Raw genomic sequence first — 25660 nt, 5'->3', positions numbered from 1 at the left:
CCTCTATGCTGTGCCACTAGGTAGTTACAGGTGGCAATCAGGTCTCCTGTTGTCCTTCTCTTCTTGAGGCTTGGGATCCAGATCCCTCGGACTCCCCATGTACATCCTGTACCCCAAACCAGACTCTCCAATAGGTGGACTTTCTCCAGTGTGTCCATATCTCATTTACAGTGGGGATCCCAGAACTCAGCACAGGCTCTGGATATGGTTTCACAGGGGCCGAGTAGAGGGCAAGAGTTCCCTCACACAGCAGCTCCCTCATGCTGCTTGGCTGCACTTGGGCGAGCAAGACCCAGTGCTTGGTTGCCCTTCCTGTTGCAAGGACCCACTGCTGAATAATGTGAACAGATTAAACATGTTTTCCATTTACAAACTCTTTGTTGGCTCCCTTGATGTTTCCATATTTAACTGCATGCCTCTATTAATAGTTCAACCCTTTTGCTACTCTGCCGACCTACTTACTGCGGGATGTTACCACATTTGCTGTTTTTGTTCTCTTGAGCCAAGACCAGTTAAAGCATGAGTTAAACACCAGCAGTGTATGTGCTCAGCAGTTTCTGTTTGGATGAATCCCACCTGCTCCTGTATCTAGTTTTTATTCATTGACCAGCTTGTTTTGAAATATTTCCTATGGACACTTGGATGTGACACAGTTCTCACACTTTACTTATAAAAATGTTTTGGAAGGGAGATTGTTACATTTCCTCTGCAGTGACCGTGGCTTCAAAAGAATAACAGCTTTCCTGCCATGCCTTTATCTTTCTTGGTAATATTCTATTGCTACAGCCACTTGCTGCTTTTCATGTTTGAAAAAATATAGTATCAAATGTAATACCATATTTTTTTTTGTATATTTTTATTTGTCATAGCTTCCACTTTTCACTGACCTTACCAAGATTATTGCTGTTCATATGGAAGCCCATATGTTTTTAGGACTTTTTTTAACTTTGGGTTTGGCAACTTCCTAACTACATTTTTTTTCTGATGACTTTACACTTGAGAGTGATACTGAATCTGAGTTTGTGATTTTCTGTAGGTAGTGCACAAAGATCATAAACTTCATTATATTTTTCATGAGAGTACCAGATTGTGGATTAAAGTTTGCTGCTCATAAACATATTTGTTTCCATATATTGACATGATATACCCACCTTTGGTGAACGTGCCTTACCTCAAGCATAGAAGTTGTACTCTTTGCAGTCTGTATGCTCAGTCAACATCTTAATATCTCACTGTGATTCAGTATCGTTTTTTGCAGTGAAGACACATAGATGGAAAATGTTCCTGTTAATTACTTCTTAGGCAATGCTGTGCTGTTCCCAAAGTAATTGTAAAATACTCATTGTATGGTCTGTGCTTATTTTACTAAGGGAAACTGGAGACACATCATTCTACTCTGTCACTTAAAATAGTTGTGGAATATTAAAAATATTCCAGGCACAAACTTCAGAGCATTTTTTCTCATAGAGAACGGTGTATTTTGTTACTCAAGTAAAATAATAAAGTAATGAATGTACTTATCTGTAGGGCTTTGAAACCTTTCCAGATACAAGCTACCATTTATGCTTAGCACATGCATTGTTTCCTTAATATTTTGAACTAAATTGTGCGTTGTCTGCTGCATACAGAGCATCTGTGAACACACAGAAGTATTAATTTCAGTCATTGCTGTGCTTTCAAGTTTTTTGCACGTAGCCAGATAGAATACATGAAGATATTGTACTGGGGGAGTGGGGGTGTCTCTAATGTAAATTGATCTGCATAGTGTCTTATCACTTCGTGTGCCTGTGTACACTACCTTGAGCTGGAATAAAACAAATGGAAATGGCTTGATAAAACAGAAGGTGGAGAGAATGTGGAATTACAGCTATTATAATCTGTTCATAATATCTAGCTCTTCTAAAGCTTGTTAAAAAACACAGATCTGCATGTGCACGTGTGAAACCTGTACAAAGGAAGGTGTACAAATATGTGCATGTGTGGGAAGTAATTACATGTGAGGGAATCCTAAGGATACTGAAAGTCCTATGTGGGAATTACTTATGGGGGTTTGGAAGACAGATGACCCAATCACTCTGAGTGGTTTTAAAAAAAGATAATATAGTCCAACAGTCTTGAAACAATTTACTGAAACCCAATGTCTTGTGAATTCTTGCCTTAGGTTGATTGAGTCAGCTGGCTAAGTGTGAACCTTTTCCTAGTAACACTGCTGCCTTCAAGCATTTGGACAGATTCTCTGCTTGTCTATTCACAATGCTTTTTATGTTGTGAGATCATAGTTTTAGCATCAAATTAAGGTAGTTACTCAACTGCTTTCTTTCCTTTACTTTGCAGAAAATTCCTGTCTTTGAGACCTTTGAGCTAGGTCATACTTGGTTACAATTGGCCACTGTGTTCAACAGTTTTCAGTTCAAGGGTTTTCAGGGTTCAGTTCTTTTTAAGCTTCACCTCCCCATGACAGCTCTCATGTTCTGTGTTACTTATTAAGAGTATGAATCACTTTTCCATGTGAGCACTACATGACCAAAATATGTAGTCCCAACTTGAAATTCTGCTTAGCTCTGTATGACAACCATCCACATAAACTTGTAGAAAACAATGAAAAGTTCCATGTAAATTACTATCCAGAGCTACTTTTATTTTAGCACTCATGTTTTCATCTGTGTTTCATTTGCCTAGGTGACCATCTCCAAAAAGACTTTGCAGGCAAAAAAACACAATGAAATTTGTGTTACAACTTACATTAACTTTCAAAAAATAATAATTCATAACATTGCCTGTGTGAATGATGACATGGCGTGCCTGTGAATATCTGTTATTATTAGCATTGATGAAAAAAAAGAATATGTGCTAAAAAGAAATTAGTGATAAAAATATCTCAGAAACTGGTTGGTGCACCCTATTTATATTTTTAATGGTAGAATATTTAACCTGAGTTTCGTTCTTTAAAATTCTCAGATGCAGATCGACATTGTGAAGTTGCTGGAAATCCTCTGAAGATCAAAAGTACCAGAAAACCACTGTCATGTATCATTGGGTATTTAGGTGGGTATCTGCCTCCAGGGGAAAAAAATACTGAATTGAGCATTCAGTTTTTACTAATATTTAAAAATCCTGTTTGCATAGAATGAGAGATTTATGCTTGCAGGAAAAAGAAAACTATAAAGTTAAAAAAATTCTGGTCTGCTACTAGTTGCAAAAGTGATTGAACTTAAGGGATGCAGGCAGAAGGCTTTGATACTGGTTTTAAATTGTGGAGTTAAACCTGGTGTTATTTAGAATGTGGAAAATATTCTAATAGTCTATAAAATATTCTAAAAGCTTAGTCTGGAGAAGAGAAGGCTCAGGGGAGACCTCATCACTCTCTACAGCTCCCTGAAAGGAGGGTGTAGCCGGGGGGGGGGTGGTCTCTTCTCCCAAGTAAAGAGGGCATGGACTTAAGCTCTGCCAGGGAGGTTTAGGTCGGATATTAGGAAGAAATTCTTTACAGAGAGGGTGATCAGGCATTGGAATGGGTTGCCCAGGGTGGTTATGGATTCTCCATTCCTGGATGTTGTTAAAAAGAGACTGGATGTGGCACTCAGTGCCATGGTCTGGTAACCACAGTGGTGGTGGATTAAGGGTTGGACTTGATGATCTCAGAGGTCCTTTCCAACCTGGCTGATCCTGTGATTTTGTGATTCTGTGATAAATAACCACTTAAAGGGGAGATGAGGTACACAGAATACCTAGTGTACCCAGAATAAAATTGTGTCCCTTAAATCCACCAGTAATATTCCCACCTACTTGAAAGGAGCAGACATTGAATTTAACAAACTCCAAACTTCAGAAAACTGAGTAATGAACAATTAATGCCTACTCATATTGAATTTTGATTCCTCCTGCCTTGGAGGTTGAGGAAAAAAAGCCATTGATATTTTCCTACAGCTGTATGTGTTCTGCATGTTGATGTTTGAGTGAGTGAGGCAAAGATGGTTTTGATTGACTTGTTGGAGGGGTGGTTGTGAGGGGAGCTGATCCAGCAAGAGAGGGATGGTTCATCTGGCTGACCCTGTTTGGGTGCTTAAGAGAAAAAACTGCAGTGTGTGCAGTCTCAGAAGGTACTGTTCAGTTTTAGTGTTGTTTAGTTGTCGAGGGGTTGCCTGGATACTTCTGGGAGTGCAAGTCTGTAGGTTTAATGGGAGTCAATGGATGAGCAGTGTCACCATTATGTATATTTAGGTGAAGGTTTTGTAGAAGATTAACAGTGCTAAAATACAACAGGTATCTCCTGAATAGTCTGCTCAGTATTTCACTGTATAGGAAGTGAAGGAATTTCACTGCAGCTGATAATAATATGTGTTACGTACCCCGTGATGTGACACACACCTGAATTACAATGGCTTTTTGTTTGCTATTTAGCATGGTGAGGGGTTTTTTTTAGTTTATATTGTGATGGGTTTTTGTTTGCTTGCGTGTTCCAGTGAACAAATAATGCTTGCATTATGTTTCCCATAAAATTTATCATTAACTATAATTTCATAGCTGATAGAGGAGGTATTTATTTTATTTTAAAATTCCTTCCATGCTATTTCCAGACATTTCTTGGCATAGAGTCATCCGTGTCTCTCAGGACACTGCTGTTTTTAACCTTACTGGTAAGGCAGGAGGGATTTAGGTGCCCTACACCTCCTGGGTCATCATTCCCTTTATCCCTGTTCTACTTCTTTGCTATCAGTTCCTCAGGTGGAGTAGGCCCTGTCCTCTGGAGAGCTGGGGCTAAACCCCTGTAGTCTCTTCAGGCATTGCTTTGCTTTACTAAACAACCCCCCTGAGAGGAAACCCTGGGTAATTAAATGTCCTATATTACCTCCTAGTTATGAGGAAACCAGCCTAATGCTTCCAGCTGGGATGCATGTTTAGGAGGTGGGATGAGAGAGAAGTGCAGTTGCTTAAATACCTCTGGAATCCAGGATGTTGATTTAAGTGACTCAGTAGGAGACTGACTTTGCTTTGCATTTTTATTTTTTTTACCCTAGTGACATCAGTGGAATTAAAAGTTTTTAGAGTTGTTACTGCTAATTACTTGTTTGAGGCTGCAACCTGGTCTTATAATAAAGGCTCCTAATAAGTTGTTCAAATATTTTTTCTTACTCTTGTTTTATTTCTATTTCAGAAATGATCACATAACCTGAATGTGGCCAAGTAGTTATTTCTTGTGTGGCTAAAGGGCTAATTTGGATTATTTGGATATTACAGTTAGTTCCCTGAGTTAGCAGAAAGTGCAGGTGGCAATAGCACAAAGATAGTAACAGCACAAATTAAAAGGTCCCTCATCACAATTATTTCATAATACAATAATAACATAATTCAGGCAAAAGCCCTGAAATGCCTCACTGACTCTCTCACAGGTGATAAAGTAGCTATTTAGAAAGTGCTGATGTAAAACATGAAAATACTTGAAGCAAGTCTGTACATAGAGGATGAGTGAGTATACAGAATAGAGACCCCAGAGGAAGGACTCAATCCATTGGGAAGTGGTCCTGGATGTTTAATTAAGTTCCTTTCTAGAACTTGGAAGGAGAGCTTGGTCTTGCCATCTTCCTCTCCTGCAGAAAGAATAGAACCTTTGTGATAAACTAATGGATAGTCAGTGACCTCCCACTGAAGAAAAGTTGAAAGAAGGAAATGCTCCCTTCTCCACCTATTCATTCATCTTGAAAATTTAAAGTTTGTCTCCTCTATGATTCTACATTGTAGACAGAAGCAGTGTATAAATTTTCATATGTTCATCCAGCTTCTGGGATTATTGTGTATGCTTCTAGGAGCACTTTGGGAAAGATGATAATAATCCAGTGACGTTAGCCCTGAAAATTAATCATTCCTTCAGAAAACTGGAAAAGGTTGCTAAATGAGCATTTTAGAATACAAATTCCAATCATCGTCAGCAAACAGTGCAAACCTTTCTGTTTCACTGTGAAGTTTTGCTGTAGCAGTCAGTAGTGTTCATACATTAAGCAAACCTTTGTTCTCTTTTTAGTAAAGACACTAAATAGACACTTGTTCTCTGCAGCATGAAAAATAGGCCATGCCATGAAATCTGCTGGGAGAACGGTGTTTCTAAACTCTTTTACATAAAAAGTAGCTGAGTGCAGCAGAGAATGGCTGTAAAAATCTCATCCAAGTGGTGAGAAGATCATTGACATTGAACTGCCCTTCACACCCACCCATCCAAACCTACAGATTGCCCTGAGGCAGCAGCTGTACCCTCTGCTGTTCTACCACCTGCCTGGTGCATTGCCCTGCTCTATTCTTTGTAATCTGACCCACAAGTAGCATCCTGGATGAGGGTGTTCATGCTTTGAGAGTGTGGTTGCAAGTTCTGACCCAACCAGTGGTTGAAAATGAATTAAAGTCTTTTGAAGTGTGAAAATTGTTGGCATGGTCTCCTCCTGGCGAGGTGTTCCCAGTACAGCATGGCAAGGCAACTGTGAGCATCCTACTCCTTTCCACATGTCTGGATACTGATGAATTTGTTTGCCCATCCCACCTTCCTAGTTCCATCTTTTAAAGGTTATTGCTGCTGTTTGGGCAGCTGGGGCCAGAGTGGGTGGGCTTGGACCCACTTGGGTGTGAAAGCCTCTCCTGGGAGCCAGAGCCTGTGGGGACTGGCAGGACAGATTTCCTTGGCTTTTGTGAAAGAGGAACAATTTGCTATCTGCAGTGGGCTTTGTGCAGTGGTTTCAGATAGCTGTGAATAGCAGTGGCTGGAGGGCCTCCTCCTTGGGTAATCTGGCTCCACTTCAGATTTTGTGTATTTCCATCCTTTACTTAGTATTAGAAAACCCAAACCAAACAAACAAAAAACAAACAAACCCCTGACCCAAGCATTGTGCTGGCAGCTGGTGCCTCCTGGTGGGGTCAGAGGGATGGGGACTTCTGCAAACCTGGGACTGTCCCAGGAGGTCCAAAGCGGTGGCTTTTTGAACCTGAATCTGTGATGGGAGCAAGTGAATTAGTTCAGCACAGTCCAGGTGAAGGAGAAGCCAACTCTCCTGCAGCTTCCTTTTGCCCTTTTTATCTGGAGGGTATTTGAGACATTTCCATAGCACTGTATCAGCTTTTGGCAAACACAGCAGCTGCCACCCTGAGGTGTGCTGCCCGGGTGCATTTCGCTGCCTCTTCCCAGCCTTTTGTTCCTCCTCCAAAACAATCCTACTCATTATTAGATATTTTGGGATATTTGCACTTCCCCAGTCATGACCCTGTGTGTGAGTCTGTCAGTGCCTGGGGGAACCTTGTGCACTCTGGACAATTTTTGTGTTCCTGATGCAGTTTTGGTGTAGTTTTAGCTTCAGAGCCCTGCTGTAGCTGATTCCATGGCTTCTGGCACCAGGATACACCTGGATACCTGGTGTTTGGGAAGATCCCTTGAAACTTGTTATTGTGGCAGAAAATATTGATTAGCTTGAGGTACTGAGGTTATGTCACTATGGTAAAATGCTTCTCTTTGTTTGCTTAAAAAGCCATTGGTGTGTAGCTCCAATAGAAACCTCAAAATGGTAGGAAAATATAAACACAAAGCTGTTTCAGATTGATCTGTATTATCTCTTCAGTCTTTGAAATCCTTACACATCTGCACTCTAGTATTGAACTGACAATCTGAATTTGAAATAGATTTTTCATATTTAGAGGAACTATAGGTATGAAGACTCATGTTTGAATTGTTATTCAAGGTAAAAATGCTTCTGATGAAGAAAATTTCTGTTTTCACTGGAAATGTACATTTAATGTTGGAATAGTTTGTTTTATTTATGTGTTAATTTTTAAAATCAAGTATGTACAGTCTCTCTCTCTCTTTGTCTCAAACAGAGATTCATCCTGCAGTGAAACCCAATGTAATCAGGTCAGCACCAAGCCTTCAAAGTCCAAGTGCAAAACGACTGCTTGCACCTTCTAATCACTCTTCACTAAGTATTTTGGGAAAAAGAAACTACAGTCATCATAATGGTCTTGATGGTATGTGAAGGAATATAAAAGAATTCTTTAAGTGTCTGAATTGCAAAAATTTCTGCAGATCTTAAATAATAAAGTTTGTGACCTTTCTGTAGGGGATACAGTTTAAGAAATGATATTAAATGAAGGGGTAAAGACCAACAGAATGTAAGTCCTGAAAAGTATTTATATAAATAATTGCAGTAAACAGTGGTGCTTATTAATTGGACATGGGTATATTCATAGCATCTTTGAAACAAACTGGTTTTACTATTTTTCTTAGTAATTCTTCATCCCTATATAAAAGGACAACAATGGAATAAAACTAATTTGGAGAAGAGACAGATGCAGCTAGTGCTTTATTTCAGTTTATTGCATTGCATCTTTATATATTTAGAAATATTTTGCAGTTATATGCAAGACTTTTTGTATTACTCTCTACTGTATTACTTGATATACAGCTAAATTGTTAAATAAGCTGTACCTGCTATTTTACATCTTCCCTACTGTGTGAATTCTAAATACAGCTAAATTTGGAGTCTCAACAGTCTGATTGGTAATAGAAGACAGCTTTTGGTGTCTTGTGTCCCAGGACCATGTTACAGAGTCAGTTAAAATAAGAATGAAGTAGACCTGGCAATAAAGACTGGTGGAAGGTAGGAGCTCCTTAGAAAGAGACTGTCTCTGCATTTATAGCACTAGCAGAGAGGGAAGGAAAGGGGATGTCAGAGAGATAGAAGCTTTTCCTCTACACTGCAGCCCCAGAGGTGATCTTTAAGCCTGATGTATCCAGCCACTTCAGCACAACGTGGTGCTGATGGTGACTGGATAGGAAGCTGTGCAAAGAGAATTATGGAAATTTGTGGGTAAGGCTAACTTTTCTCAAATAATCTTTATTTTTAATTTTTATTTTAGCCTATTTATTATTGGGGATTTCATTTGTTTGCCTGTGTTCTGGGTTTTTTTGTTTTTTTATTTTGATTACATTATTACTGAAAGGAAAGATATGGAACTGAAACTGAGCAATTCTACCTCATGTACAACCAAGTAAGGGGAGATTCCATCACGATACCACTTGTTTGCACTGAAAAGAAATGCACTCATTTCCTCTTTTTGTAAGAGCAAACTTCTGTAAGCCATTAGCTTATTTGTTCTGTAATTGAACAAATTGCAGGGTTTTTGAGATTAGAAATCTGAAAGGTGTTGGTGTATGAAATAAACTGTTCAGGACACAATCTGCACAAAGGAGGTGACAGTCTGTCTTCATGCTTTACTGAACAGACCAAGATAGAAATAAAAAAGGGACTTGGTTTTTAGACAAAGTAACAAAAATAACTTTCCAAATGCAGGAAGAAAATCTTGCTTCATTGTCCATCATCTTCCCATAATGATTGTGTTTTTCTCTCATTGCCAATGCTATTTGTATCTTGGAATGTGCTTTAAAAATAGACAGGTAGAAATTGCTGCATATTTTGACAAAAGGTGGTTATTTAGTGTTACATCTCTGCTAAGTGTGTAAACATCTATGACACAGTAGGAAAATAACATGCATGGCAACCCAGGCTAGTCAGGGGACCAAGAGGAAACCTTGTGACTTGTACTTGGAAGAAAAGATGATGACTTTACTAGACATAGCCATAAATGTTGAATTTCCCCTGAGATCTTTGAGTGTGAAGTTCTGTAGGGAAAGTCTTGTGAATGCTGCTCCTTCTCCCCATTGCTGGGTCCTTCAAATGATCTTTGGGTGATGAATGGCTCAGCTGGAAAGGAACACTGCTTTATTTCCAGTGCAGAGAAGCCTGTAGCTGTAAGTTCAAGGTAAATATTATGAAGATGATGTCTTTGCAAAAGTGCATGCTTGGAAGCCTTTTAATTTTTTTCTTCTGCTTGGTGTGGATGTTCTCTTCAAAGAAGAGTGTTGAAAAACCCAGTCATTAGCCTCCCTGGTTAGTTTGTATCAGTCAGCTGTATTAGGGCAATTTGCATGAAGTAACATCTGATTTGAAAAATAAGTATTGAGAATTGCAAGCTGTTGCTTTAAGAGATAATTATATCTATTTATCTATTTTCTGTGAAACTGTAACTTACTGGAAAGTATGTGTCCAAAGTAACTGAAATCTGAACTTCATAAGTGTATAAATCACTACTTTAGTATTTTTAAATGGCTATTTTGGTTCTTATCCTAGCCTCTCTCTTTAATTAAAAGCCTGAAAAGTGTAAATAAAATGCAAAGGAAAACCAAAATCTCTAAAACAATCAAACCTGCAGCACAGATCCTGTGTTTCTTTTTACTTAAAATGAATTACCTTTAATATCCACCATTTAAACCTTTTTCTGGTTATCAGTAAATATCAAATACATTTTTGGGGTTGTAATGTATCCAGCTTCTCTTTGGTACACAGCAAAAACTCAGTGACCAGGTCACCTTGGGAAATGGTGGTTTCTGTGTAATTGCACTGACAAGGGTCTGCTGTGTACAAGGGAAGGTTTTGACAAGCTCTAGGTTTTTGTGTTGATATAAATATATTAAAAAGCTTTTTTGTTTGTTTGTTTCAGAATACTATAGATTGTTGCTGGGTTTATTGCGTTGTGTCAATTAGCAGTACCCAGAAAGCCAGCTAAGGAGATGCTGATATGTTCTGTCTTTCAGTGCATGCTTTGATGAAATGGGCAAACAAAAATGAGCACAGTCAGCTTATAATTAAATCTTATCTCTTGCTATTTTCGTAATCTTAATGTTATTGACATAGAAGTGCCTGTATGCTCAGGTTGGCTTTTTTCCACAGCATGAGAAAATCGTTTTAAAGAAGTCATAGAAATATAGGATCATAGAATAGTTTGGGTCAGAAAAGACTTTTAATCCAACCCTTTGGCAATGTGCAGGGACACCTTCAATTAGATCAGGTTCCTCAGATCCCCATCCAGCCCCACTGTGGAAATTTCCAGGAATGGGCCATCTACCAGCTCCCTGGGCAACCTGTGCCAATGTTTCACCACCCTCATTCTACAAAGTGTGTTTACTTAAGACGTAGAATGAGGTCCAGCATTGAAGTAAATGTCACTTAGGCTTGTGTAAATATATATTTAGATTGTCAGATCTGAGGCCAGCCTTCCTGCCTGGGTGAGTTGGGTGCCATATTTGGGCAGAATTTGTTGTTAGCAAAATAGCAATATTGGCTCTGAAATCATGCAATGTAATATGGAAATGTCAGTTCTTTATTCCTGCATGAGTGAGTTGGGGGAGATGATGAGAAGCATCACTAGTATTTGATTTAATGCTTGGAAGAGTAATAAATAATATGATTAGCATTTCTTAGAGAAGTCTTGTGTTGGCTTGAATTTTGATTTTGGCCAATGCAATGCAAGTTTTCCTTCCATTTTTCCACAGAAGCATCTCCAGTCTGGTGCAACTGGTAGGGGTGAGTGAGTCTGTCATTTCTGACTCCTATTGCTCAGTCTTCATCAGGAAAGACGAGGGAGCACATTTACTTCTCCATCAATGGTGGGGTGTGTGCCCTCATTCCTTGCTATTAGGAAATCCAGGTGTCAGTCAGTGGTAGTTGTATGCATAAACCCATATATAAGGTATAGAACTAAATAAAATTACCCTGTTTAAGCACTGTACATTGTAACTAGATGTTTGTGTCCTTTCTTGTAGGAGAAAGGCTTTTTCAGGATGGTCTTAGGAAAGGGTTTTCCTGTTTATTTTCAAACAAGAGCAAATGTTGCATTTTGTCAAACAGAATCGTAGAATCATAGAATCGACTGGGTTGGAAGGGACCTCAGAGATCATCAAGTCCAACCCTTGATCCACTACCGTTGCGGTTACCAGCCCATGGCACTGAGTGCCACATCCAGTCTTTTTTTAAATATCCCCAGGGACAGAGAATCCACTACTTCCCTGGGCAGCCCATTCCAATGTCTGATCACCCTCTCGGTAAAGAAATTCTTTCTAATATCCAACCTAAACCTCCCCCGGCACAACTTGAGACCATGCCCTCTTGTCCTGCTGAGAACTGCCTCGGAAAAGAGACCAACCCCCACCTGGCTCCAACCTCTTTTCAGGGAGTTGTAGAGAGTGATGAGGTCTTCTCTGAGCCTCCTCTTCTCCAGACTGAACAGCCCCAGCTCCCTCAGCCTCTCTTCATAGGATATTTGCTTAAGTCCCTTCACCAGCCTGGTTGCCCTCCTTTGGACCTGCTCCAGGACCTCGATATTCTTCCTAAACTGAGGGGCCCAGAACTGGACACAGTACTCGAGGTGTGGCCTCACCAGGGCTGAGTACAGGGGCAAAATGAAGAATGAAGAATACCAGAGATTTTTTTTCTGTTCTGGAAAAAAATCACAGTACTTTGGGGATTTTTTGTGTAATATGCTGGTGCTTCTAATTGTTCTCAGATGCCAAAAAGAAAGTCAACACAAGATATTGAAACAGTTCTCAGCAGTGAAGACAGTCTCTTTCAAATGGGAAGACTCTCTTCAGAAAATCACGATGTTTCAGAATGTTGTGTGGATCCAGTTTTATGACTGGAGTTGATGATGGGAAAATTTAGGTGTGACTGTAAAGTGCTTTGTAGACATTTTGAATCTGATCTTTAAATTACAGTGTCTAAAATCATTCCAAGCAATTACTTTCACCCACAAGCTACTTAACTGTGAGCAACTGTACATCCAAGTAGTCAAGTTGCACATCAGGCTATTGTTTTGGCAGGATGAGTAATGATCATTTTCCATATAATATTTGAAAGATCAGGGTGAGGTATTTTACATGAGTATAATCTCTGTCAGTTGGCAAATATTCCCTTACTTTTACGTACATCAGAACCTGAATATCCAGAGGATGCCCAAGATATTGACGTCATTAATGAGGTACAGAAATCAGTCTGTGCCTGTTGGTAACGTTTTCATAACTTCTGGCCAGAAATATGAGAACTGATTGTTCATAGCTAAAGAGACTTTAATCAACATGCCCAATCTTCCTTCTCTTTCCCTTGCCCAGACCTTTAATGCTGCATTTCAGGCTGAGATGTCATGGTGCCTCCAAGAGGATTTTTTTCAACAGTCAAATTTCTGTTCCTGAATATTCTGAGAATTAGCAGTTTTGGGGGCCTTTTTCCTTGGAAACTGCACATCTCAAGCTCAGCAAGATGAGAAAGTAACAAGAGCAATTGAGAAAGGGAGAGAAAGACCTCAAATAATGTACCTTCCCTCTGAAATCCAGTTTTGGACAATCCTTTTTCTGCTTGTGATTAATTATATTGGCTGTAGAAGAACTAAGCAAGGAACAAAGGCTTATATTCTGCTAATGTTTTTCCACGGAGACTTTGAGACTCTCTTTTGATGAATGCATAGAAGTATGAGCATCCTAACTGACAGGCAGGGAAACCAGAGCCTTTCCTGGCCCAAACTTTCTGGGCACAGTGAAAATAATTTGAATGTGTGCTATATCATTATTAGCTACTCATAACCCTATGTAGAAGAAGATTAGAAGGAAGGAGTTTTTACTGTAGGATGGAATTTCTCATCAGAGGGAGTTGTTTTTTCTCAAAGGTGTCTATCATAGTTTCACTGGTTTTGGTGGAGATGTTCAACAGCAGTGGTAGGCTAGCAGCATGGTATTAATACCAAAAAGCATCTGGCAATCCATTACTGAAAAAAAAAACACCAAACAGGGGAGACCTCATTGCTGTCTACAACTACCTGAAAGGAGGCTGTAGCGAGGTGGGAACTGGACTCTTTTCACAGACAACCATCAACAAGACAAGAGGACACAGTCTTAAGTTGTGCCAGGGGAGGTTTAGGTTAGATATTAGAAAGAATTTCTTCACGGAGCGGGTGATCAGGCATTGGAATGGGCTGCCCGGTGAGGTGGTAGATTCTCCATCCCTGGAGGCATTTAAAAAAAGACTGGATGTGGCACTCAGTGCCATGGTCTAGCAACTGCTCCGGTGGGTCAAGGGTTGGACTAGATGATCTCTGAGGTCCCTTCCAACCCGGCTAATTCTATGATTCTATGATTCTATATTAATAAACTATAAACCGACCTTAATTTTTATAAACTTCATTTTATGTACCAGTATTTTTCAGATGTTGTGATACTGCTGTGATTTCTTTTAATGGAAAAGGAGAGGACTATGAAAAGGCTGTTTATGGTTCTGTTATTTACAACATATATTGCTCAGGCTATTTATTCATGTCAGGGATATGAAATGCTTTATGGTAATGTTTGTCATACATAGTTCTATGCAAAGTCATTATAGAGCCATCTCTGACCCTCAAGAGATTAAACTATCAATATTTTACCCTTTTTTTTTGAAAGTTGCACAAGAGTTGCCAGTTCCTGTCCATTTTCACTGTCCAATTGAAAGCAATCATTTTTAAGTAACTAAAATGCTCTAAAGTTTGCATTTATGTGGTCAGTATTGACCTGGTTTTGCGGGGATAAAAATGATGATACTTGAGAAGATGAAGTAGTGATAACTTCCAGAGCCCAAGTACCTGGAAAGTGGTGCAGGCCCTAATTACCCCCGGGTTTTACTGCTGATGCTGCCAAACATTTGAAAAAATAAGCTGCTACCTCTCATGTTTGCATAGTCTTAAGCCTTTTTATTCTATTTAAATTTCTGAATTATTAAAAAACATCTTTCATTCTGTTCACTTGCAATGTTCACAATAACCTAATTCCCCCTTCTCCACTTATGTCTTTATTTCTCCAACCCAAGTGATGCAGATTGTGTCTTAATGTGGAAAATAATCAACAAGCAGGAAAATATTTAAATCTGTCTTTTTTGTCCAAAAAATAGAGGATAAATATCTTTTTTCCCCCCAGAATTTCTTAAAGTTGTGAGCCTTATGGTGAATGTGCATTCATCACTTGTCTACACTGAATTCACATTACAATTATCTCCCAAGTATTTGAGGCTCTTTGATTACAATTAAAAGAACAATATTCCATTCTGTATTTAAAGACTGCTCAAACTGCAGAGTGTTTTTTCACAGGATACAGGTAAGCTGTGGGGTTTTTTTATGTTGAAATTGGTTACAGGAGGACTTAAGAGGAGGAAAAATATTATGCCAAACCATATTTTCTTGAATTTTCTTTGTGAAGGACCAGTTTCTGGGCATTAGCATAGCACAGCACTATGCTGTGGGGTTTTAAAATCTAGACAGTGATTGCTTCTGTTTTGCAAAGTCAAAATACAGTATGCATTCAACTGTTGTTCTCAGGCCTATTCTATCTTCTGAAATGTGAGTCATTTCCAAGGGTGGAAATACACTAGAAATTGAACTGGGGAGGGGTGTGTGAATTCCTTTTTTTTTTTTTTTTTTTTAATGATTTTTTCTTATATTTCCATTTTTCAAAAATACATCTTTGGACTTATAAGGCTGCTTGGCTGCTCTGCCTGCATTAAAAAACCACAAAAGTAGGATGGCAAACATGCTTTGATGCACCACTCTGAGAGTGCCAGACACTCCCTTTCTGTTGTACTGAGGGAATGAATACTCATGAAAAGGCTCTAGCCTTTTGTACCTCTGTTTTCAGTGGTGTAACACATACCTCTAATAACTCCAGTAATATCAGGGGTTAGAAAGAGCAAACTATGTGGTATCAGAGATGGAGGAAAGGGCACTTCATAGTGAACTGCCTCATTCCTGCTGTGAATCACTGTTTCTTTGGGTTTTTTTACGTACAGGTAATGTGTACACATGAAATTCCAGGCATGCTGTCTTTTCTAATTGGCAGAATAAATCAGCTCTTGGAAGACCAAACAATGAGAACAACACTATCATCAAGTTAGCATTCAAAAAATGCAGATAACCAGAACCTAATTCTGGGAATCACTCATTTCCCCGAGTATTATTTTAGGGAATGTAAAGTTGCAGAAAGAGAATACTGTCAGCTGGATAACAGGATTAGCATCATATCACCTCATGAATTACACATTCTGGAGATGAGATCTGGAGTTCATATGTAAAGTGCTTCTGTGTATGATTACTGTCGATTAGGCTGATTATTTTTTGTAAGTTGTGATTGCAGAGCTATAGTTCTCAATCCTTTTATCATATAAAGCAATAGGGAAGACACCTTCAGGAAGTGCTCAGGCAATGTAACTGGAAAATTTCCATCTCTGGGGAAAACTCTTCGTGATTGTTTTGAATATTAATTTGCATTTTTGCTTTTGTTATCTGTAAATTGTTTTCTCCACTGTTTCAACTTTTGGTCTTGGGGAAACTAAGGGTCTTCCTCAAATAAAGTCAAACTCATTCTTAGTATATATATTTTTCTAATTATGCTTTTGAGGTAACAATATCACTTGTTGTCTTGCCACAAACTGGTAGGAACAAAACAATCATTTTGACTACAAATGTCCATGACCCAAGTTAAGAAGAAATATTGAAAGAGTCCAGTCTGAACGGGCTAATGTCTAAATGACATTATCTTGAAGCACATTTATACTGGAAGGTTCAGCAAAGGGCACCTTTCATCCACTAGTATTGCTGATGTATCTCAGATAAGTAGGTTTCCTATCAGCAGAACTAAAAGATAGAACATATAATAAACATAACACATGAACAGCTGGAAGATGATTGGAGTCTAAGTAAGGATTTGGTTTCTATTCTGGCTTGAAGAGCCTTTAAGGGAAGAAAAAAATTTAAAAAATGTTGCTGGGGAATAATATATCAACTTGAAATAGTTCTATAGCTGGCACCAACACCTGGTGGTGGATGCTTTCTGATTTAGTGTTAAATCGTTTTACAGTGGGAAATTTTATAGTCTCCCAGTGCCCATAAACAGGGAGAAATGCTTGATTTCTTTTTACAACTTGCTCATTTATATTCGAGCTTAAATGAATATGTTGTAGAAAGAGCATAGAAGCATCTCCAGGCAGTTTCTGCTGTTAGTGCATTAATTTCTCCACAATGATAAATTGATAAACATCTTGTCAGTACTGAAGTTTAGTTTACTGCTATTTACTTACATCACCAAAACCCCTTTTTAATGGTGTTGTCTGACCATTTCTGTATAAAGTGGAGCAATCCACTTCACTAGCATGAAGGTGTCACTCTGCATGCTGGAGTTTCCTTTCTACTGAAGAAGTGCAAGTACAGATTATTGCCCTTCAGAGAATCCTGTGCTATAAGTGCTCATTTATAAACTAAATGTCTGCTGGTACCAGTTTTGCTGAAACTCAAGCCTGGTTGTTTCAATTGCCCCAGGCATTCTAAAACTTGGCAGATAAAACTGAAAATCCAAAGTTTTGATTTCCATTCTTTTGAACACCAAGATATTTGTGTTTTTTAAAAAAGCTCTGTTGCCCTCAGGCTCTCTTGGATATTGCAAGGGTGTGCAGAACTTCTGTAAAACACAACTTTGGAATGTTGCTTGACTGCCTTTTTTAATTGGAAGCAAGAGCTTTCTTCCTTGGTTGTCTTAATTATCAGCTTTTAATTTTAAATTAAAAGTTTTCCACAGAATTGGCTGGTGTGTGTTCATGCATAAATATTGGTCAGAATCCTGCCCAATCCGGGTGTAATTATTTTCTGGAAAAATTAGTGTCTCCTCAGTTCTAAAATCTGAATATGTGGGTATCAAAGTATGGAAAAGTTTGAATTGTGTAATAATGGCACCTTAAATAGTAGTTTCTTCTAGATCCTAGACTCTTTTGATATATGAATACTTATTGAACAGTTCTTACCTTACTTTTTCATTTATGGGTATGCACAGGTGTTTCTAAAAGATATTTGTCAATTTAGCTGCTATTACAGTATCTACAGCAAAAAAAGCTAAGAAAAATATATACAAAAAATTGATTGATTTTGTTGTATGGTATAACACAGGAATATTACTCTACAAATTGATCTTTCATTACTTATTCACTTGGTTTTATTAATAGGTTATCAATATGGGAACCTCCTGGAATTAACAGCTGTTGGCATTGTATTAAGAGTTTCTGTATTCTTCAAAAATAAACTCTTTAATAGCCTCCAGGCACAGTTGTCGGTTCCTTAGTTCCATTTAGAGAGATTTTGTCTTTAATTCAGTTGTCTGTGGAACTGAGAGTGACTGAGTATATTGAGGCAATCATGACTAAACATATTTTTTATATATTTGGCATATAAAGTTAGGCCAAAAGTAAGAGTGAGCATTTTATTACTGTCATATCTGAATGTAAAAGGTATGGAGTTTTGTTGTTCATTTTGATCTTTTTGGGGCTGACTGGAAATGCTCTATTGATGCATCTGCTCTATATTTTATGAGATGGATCCCATCCTTTTTTTTAGCCTGATTATTCTGCTTAAGTTGTGGTTTGCTTAGGAAACCCAGTTGTGGCCTTTGAGATAGCGTGTTGAGGTTTTTTTTTCTGAGTAGTTTGGTTTATAGATTGAATGTGTCCTTGTCTCAAGAGTTATTCAAGTAGTTACACCTCCATGAGTGCTGCCTTTGGGTTTTCTGAGGAAAAATTAGGTCCTAAATTGTTATTTCACTGGGATATTAAAAAAAAAAAAAACCCAAACAAAAAAACCCCCAGCCAACCAACCTACTTTGTAATAACAAAAGTAATTTCACAGTAAAGATCAAAATTTGAACAGAGTATCTCATTCTTTACTATGCTGTGGTGTTCACTCTACCTTATAACAATGTCAAATATACTCAGGTATTTAGGGAACAGGAGACTGTCACAGTATTTAATTTTTATACTACCAGTTTAAATCTTGTCTGGAGGACTGGTGACCTAAATATATTTTAATAGATTATAATTTTGGTGTGAAAAAAGAGAGAGAAAGGGAGCTGGAAGCTCACAACTAAAATATTTAGGTAGGAGTTCACATTACAGAAACTTTATCAATGGGAAGTTATTCATACCTGTATTGATATATTTTTTTAAATATTAAGGATGAAGATTTGCACAAATATAAATGTAAACTATACAGGAATTACTGCTGAATATCAAATTGAAGTTTGAGATGTTTAAAATGGCTTTGTTTCTATCAGTGTCTGGACTGTAACCTTTACTCAAAATAAAAGAGAACCCCCCGTTTGATAGTGTAATTGCTATTTTTTTCCAGAGAAAGAAATGTGTCTGTTCTTTCTTATGTCCTTTTAATCTCTTTAGTGCTACTTTTATCAGTAATAAAACCTCTGAAGAGTTCTTTGTGTAAGTGGTGCCAGTTGGGACTCCCACCAAAGTCACAATTTGGAATCAGGGCAAGAATAAAGAATCCATTGTATTTGTTATACATTTATCTCACTTGTAAAACTAAGACTCAGCTGATTCAATTAGTGAATAAATATGTACATTTTATCCAGAAATGCCTGCAGTGCTGCTAAATGTCTCCTCCTGAAGAATTCTGTGTGCTATAGCCAGTATGATGTCTTACTCAGATTTTTGAGCAAGTGTATGAGATTGGTAGTAGCATCATCTTGGATTTTGTAGACCAGCATTGAATTTTCTTGCAAATTTCTTTAGCTGGTCAGGAGGACATTTAATTACTGAAGTTATACTGATCTGTAAAAGAACAGAGCTGTATTATGATAACTGTAGTATATTAAAGACAAAGAGGGTGAGATTTCTGTCTTTTGGGGAAAAAGAAAGCAAATTTAATTTAATTTAATTTAAACAGCAGGGTGAAAGCTATGGTAGCTATTGGTCTAATCATAGTTCATCAGAAATATTGTATAAATGTAGCCATGAGTATATATATATACAGATATATATATAAAAATATAGCTCCTGATTTATCATATAGGAGAGACTAATTAAGATTTCTGCATGTTACATGTCTCAATTTAATTTGACAATTTCAAACTGAGAATCCATCTCAAAATCCTAGAAAAAGGACTGCCTAGTTTTTCAAAAGCATTTTCAAAGCAGGTTTTTTTTTAGCAGATAAGAATAGTTAAGGAATTATGCTGGTACTATTTGTATTTTTTTCTGCAGAGCAAATCCTCCATGTTAAATGATGCCATATGTTAAAAGCAAGAGGAAAAAACCCACTTCTTGAAACATGAATTATGAATTAGTTCCATTTTTATATTTTCATGCAGAAGAGGATAATTAAGCAAAGAGAATGACTGCAGCTCATAGCATGCTATAGTGTGCTGTATATTTTCAGGACCAGGGCTCATTTAATGAGAAATCTTCCCCTCTCTGCATTTGTGATATGTTTGATGTTGCAGCTGAACAGTAGCATCGTTGCCTTCTGGTTGAGCAGGGGAATGTAGAGTTTTATGGATAAAGACAGCACTCTAATATGCTGTGGTTCTTTTGTTTTCCAGAATCATCCAGCCATCCAACAAGAACAATAATGGTAAGTAGAGAGGAGAATGCAGATGCTGATCTAACTATAAATACAATTTTTTCTTTGATAATGAAGTACATGTAGTAGTATCCTAAGCCATTCACAGGCTTTCTTATGAAGTCCAGAATCACTAGAGAAAAAATGTTTGTCTGCCATTGTATTTCATGGGAAATCTTAAAAAAAAAAAAAAAAAAAAGACAATTGAATAACTTAAGAAGTAGCAGCTGAGTATTTTGAATAGGTGAAAAAGCCAGTTACAATTTTGTATAACTTCTTTAAGAAATTTTTTATTACATTGGATTAATGTTAACAAAATCTCTTGCATTCTATGTGTATCACAAGTGTCAGAGCACGTTTAAAGTCCAAACAGTACATGGAGTAGTTTCTTGCATCACATTCTTGTGATTCCAGTCTGACATTATCTCAAGTTTGATAGTTTGAGTTCTAGAAACAGAGAAATGCTTAAACGGACAGACACATCTTCAAAAATGAGATTTTAACAGTTTTATGCATAAAAATGTTGTGGATTAAGTGTCTGATCTGAGTTTTTGTAGGGTGAGAAATTTTATCTGTCTCTGTTTCAGACTTCTTATAAATTTTAGATTAGGACTAAACAAAAATTCACATTGTTCCAACTATCACATAGATATCTAGAGGTAGGACTTTCCACTTTGGAAACAGACCAATTTTTGAGGTAAATTTTGAAATTTGAGAATAAACCCCAACAAAGGATGACTTGAGCTTCTTTGTTTTCATTCCTACAGTTTTCAGGGTGTCCCTTCAAGTTTTTTACCTCTTCTGTATTTACAGCATTTTTGGGGCAATCAGAAACTTGATTCAACAGGTGAAAAGGATAAATGCAGTTTATTGGCTTTATCATCAATAGTCATTAATAATGTAGTGCAAATGCATAATAAATAGTTAACAACTACAGTTCCAAAAATTTCAAGATAGTAGAGCTATGTCTGGACAAAGTGGTGTTTTCTACTCGATGTGATGTAATCCTTGTTAGTCATGACCTAGGTTTAAATAGACCCATTGCAAAATGTATGAAAACTTCACTTTAATTTCATTTTCCTGTGTTGTTGGTTTTTTGTTTTGTTTTGTTTTGTTTATTAATCTTATTCTGAAGATAACACAGTTTGTCTTTTTTTTTCCATAAATGTATCAAACCAGCTCTAAAACCTGACCTAAGAAACGGGCTTTTTGCCTTCATAAATGTGTCTTCACACCAAAATATGAGCAAATTTTAAAGAGAGGTTTTTAAATAACTTGCATTCTTGAGATTCCTGTGTAGTGAACCTCTCCAGACCTCTCTTGCTGACAACTCAGGCTAATGTTCTGCAGTCAGCACGCAGCAATTGTCTGTGGCACCTAAATAAATAAAAATTAAAGTAGAAATAAGTATTCTGTTTCTTGGGAAAAGGTTACAACAATATGTCCATTCTTTTCTGCAATTAAAGCATAACAATGTCTAATGGAAAATTTCTTACTCTCCAATGAGTAGGAAGAATATGTCAGTAAATCCAGCAAATGCACTGTTCTTTGCATTAGAAACAGCATGAGATTGTCTGTTCATTAGACATAGTTAAGCAGTGCTGCTGAAATCCATTTTTTAATGACTACTGTAATAAATAGTGACTCTGAAATAATCTGACTCATTAGGGTTAGTACTGCAAAAGATAAAAAGTTAAAGCAGGATCTTCAGTCAATTAGAATGTGAGAAGTACAGCAGCAGATCTGTAAACTGCCTCAGATGCTTTGATGTAGAAAAGCTTTTGTCTTATGACAGGGAAGTATTTGACCTTCTTCTAAGTTGCATTTATAGGTGATGGAATATCATAAGTAAGGCATTAAATGTGATCTTGCCTCTGAAGACTCAGATTTATGTTAAAATCAAAGCAAATGAGGAATAGAGTGTACTTTGCTGATAAAAAAGTACAGTTTTTCTGAGAACACTGCAGGAATTTATCTGTATTTAAATACAGTGATGACTCCCTATTTTTTTTGCATCATATTCTTGTTTATAAAAATAAAAAACCTAGAATATTTTTAAGGGTCTGGAGGGAAGATCTGCAATGTTTTATTACAAAATAAATGTCCTCTGTTCCTGTGGATAGATACCTACATTATTCTTTCATTGTTGACTTCCAGATTTCTCTAAATAAATCTTTACTTTAAAATGCTACTTTTAAAGATATGGTTTATTCAGCTTTTGTATAACTTCCATGAAATACAGTGGCTATAAAAATTCTAGTATTTTAGCCCAGATACTTTGGAAAGTCAAATGTCATCATTGCACAGAAAAGTCATTGACTTGGATTTTCAGCATTACATCTTTTCTAGGTGTTTTATAATACTCGTGTTGACTATTTGGTTACTTTCTTGTATACCAGCTGTTGTTTGAAAATCTCTTTTAATAGCTTTTGGCTTTCTTAAATGAAATTCTGTACCCCAAATGAATGTGTGCCTGCATGCCAGTATCAATGTTTGCAGCTGTGAGGAGGCTACGCTTTGTACTTTTTACATTCATCTCAAAGCCCTCTGAATAAGTAAATTAAACCATACCCAAACCTGGATGCTTATTACAGGTGTTATGCTAATCCTTTTGCAAGTAAGAACACTAAAAGTGTGGCAAAACTCTGATTTGGGATCTGTGCCATTTTTGAATTTTTACAAGATTTTACTGATTGTTTTTACTTTCCAATATCCAATATTCTCTTAATATCCTTATTCTTGGAATTACTCTGGGAGATAGTGATGATAGGAGATTTACCATCCAAGATAAAGCTTCTAATAAAGATGCTCTCTTAAGTTGCCACTTTTAATGTAAGTCTTTTTCCATGTCTTTCGAGTAATATCCAAACTTTGTTGTACTGGTAGCTGCCCTTGCAGCACATATCAGAGATAATTCCTATTTCTCAGACACAGCAAAGCCTTGGAGCACCTTGCATTGAAAGGCCTGGATTTGCAGTTGCCAACTGATTGCATTGTTACTGATTGAATGAGTGCTGCTGCTTCCAGCAGAGAAAAACACATTCTTGTGTAACTTCTTTATGAAAGGGAATATTGCATTCATTGACCATTGGGGGTATCTCAGTTGCTTACTGGGAAATTAACATTTGTGTATGCAAAGGAAAAAAAATTCATGTTCTTGGAGCTCTCAAAGATCAAAACCTTTGAATGAAATACCTGAGAATGGTACCCACAGGGAAATGTTTTAGCTGGGGACAGATGAAGCTGTGAAGACATTCTAACAAATGCTCTTCCCATCAGCTCCTCATTGTGGGAGACCTTGAACAGATTTCCTGTGGCCTCAGAGGTCTCTGGGTATGAGCTGAGTCTGCAGCACTGAGACTGTAGCCCTTCAAATAGCTCTGTGCTGACTTCAATTTTTGTGAACTGTCTTGGATACAACATTACCTGAACCAGAGAACCCTCAACAAGTGGTTTTGTTGCAAAATCATAGCATGGCTGATAAGTGATGTTCACAGTTAAAAGAAAAAGGCTGCTCATTGCACATGGCAGTGCTGTGGTGACATTACTGGAGCTTTCTCCATACAGAGGTTTTGAATGAACAGGGCTTCTGTGGTAGCACAGGTGGTATTCCTGTGGTTTTCATAACCTTCCTGCCATAGCTTTGTGCTAGAAGGGATAAATTAAATAATAATAATTTAAAAGTTTATTTTGCTCTCAATGTTGATATTAATATGGCAGTAGCATTGAATGCTCATTTTTATAACATTGGTGAATATATTTTTTGGGAGAAACTAATGAACTGATTTTCTACTCTTAAATTGTTCAAGAACTTCAATTGTTTTGATTAACTAGAAATAAAAGATAATATGCCCCCTAACACACAAACTGGAGAACAATGATCTTATTCTCTTCTCCTTAAGTGAAGTGTAATTAATTTCTTCAAATAGCTTGAAAGGACTGAGGGAGAAGGAAAATAAAAGAAAAAATTCTAACTAATATGATGCAACAAAAATGAGCTTATAATGTAACCTCGTTGTATTTTCCAGAACGTTATCTCTTTCCTGGAATAAGAGTAAGGTTCTAATAAAAGAAGAAAAAACAGAAGTTCAGAACTAATAATGACATCTGTCTCTGTCAGGAAAAGTACTATGAAAAATCACATTCTTTTAACAGTTCTTAAGAGTTTATGCCCCAGGAAATACACTTTTTGTACCTTGGACATTGAGCTCTTGTTGCCTGTGAGCTGTCTCAAGTCAAGGAAACATTCAGAAGCGTTAGAAAGGAGCCTGTGAAAAGAAAATCATTATATTCATAAATTAAACCCATTTCTGACTAGGAAAGCACAGCAAGAAAGCTGTCCTTGAGTCCTTGAATATTCCTCTGTAACATAAGGAACTGCCCATTGCCAGATATAATTATTTTGGATATACTCTGAAGTTTGATCTATGGCAGCATTTTTCGTGCATGAATTCCTGCTCACGTTTTGAGCAGTATCCACCTTGTACCCTAAGAAATCAAATCCTTACACACATTTCTGATTTCACCCAAACTGTGTACTTTATCCTGATTTTTTTCTAAATAACAGCTGAATTACTTCTAGTAGTACTTTTTCCTCCTCACCAAAGACAACACAAAAAATGTGAAAACCAAACTGCAGTCTAGACATTGAATAGAAAAATGGAAAAAATTAGGCAAATGTTTAGAAGGATCACAAAGAGAAGTTTACAGAACTGTATGGAGCAGCAACTGAATTCACCATTAACATTATTTGCTTCTAAGAGAAAGGAAGATAGTTTAATTCTAAGAAAGAATTATCAGTGACTCAGACTTTATGTCCTGCTGCCCTTTTTGTTCTTCTACAACTTTTTTACATTAGATCAAAGTTATCATAGAGCAGATTCTTGATTTTTTTTTCACTAAAATAATGAATAATAAATGCTGGAATTATTTGTCAAATGTATGAATTTTGTCTTAAATTGGTGCAGATTGAGGTGTATTTGAAGTTATGGCACAATATGAATATAAAGCATAGAGTACAAGTGTGCAAAAGAAGTGAGGCCCTTGGTTATTGTTTTTGGCTGTTATATTTTTAAGACCTGATTTAAGATTTCAGTGTTGCATTCTGTTCTGATAGTCTTTGTGGATGCTGCCAGCCCCTTCCCTACTCTGTAGAATTGGTCCTCTCAGAGTGATTCCACCAAGGTGCAGCATTTTGTGCCTCATAGGGATATTACAAAAATGCTATCAATAATGTGGAATCCTGGTGCAATTTCACCATGCAAATAGTACTTCCTCCTAAGAAAACAGAATGTTGAATATATGTGAGAGAAAGTAAGGAAATTTTTATCTTTGTATAATTTTTTCTGTCGTATCTGCTTTAATCAAATAATGTTATTAGTTAGTC

The 25660-nt window shown here is 37.2% G+C and overlaps 1 protein-coding gene across 1 annotated transcript in view; it reads left to right on the top strand.

Annotated features, from left to right (window-relative positions):
• Positions 1-25660, top strand: part of MTA3 (metastasis associated 1 family member 3) — a 129169-nt gene that overhangs the window by 83731 nt on the left and 19778 nt on the right. The window contains 3 exon segments of the mRNA XM_030447348.1: positions 2959-3045; positions 7852-7998; positions 20255-20286. Of these exon segments, the coding sequence (XP_030303208.1) occupies positions 2959-3045; positions 7852-7998; positions 20255-20286 (266 nt within the window).

Source organism: Calypte anna, chromosome 3 (genome assembly GCF_003957555.1).
Source record: "Calypte anna isolate BGI_N300 chromosome 3, bCalAnn1_v1.p, whole genome shotgun sequence".
In the NCBI taxonomy this organism is placed as follows: domain Eukaryota; kingdom Metazoa; phylum Chordata; class Aves; order Apodiformes; family Trochilidae; genus Calypte; species Calypte anna.
The sequence above is the reverse complement of the archived record's forward strand: the minus strand, read 5'-3'. Positions and strand labels throughout refer to the sequence as shown.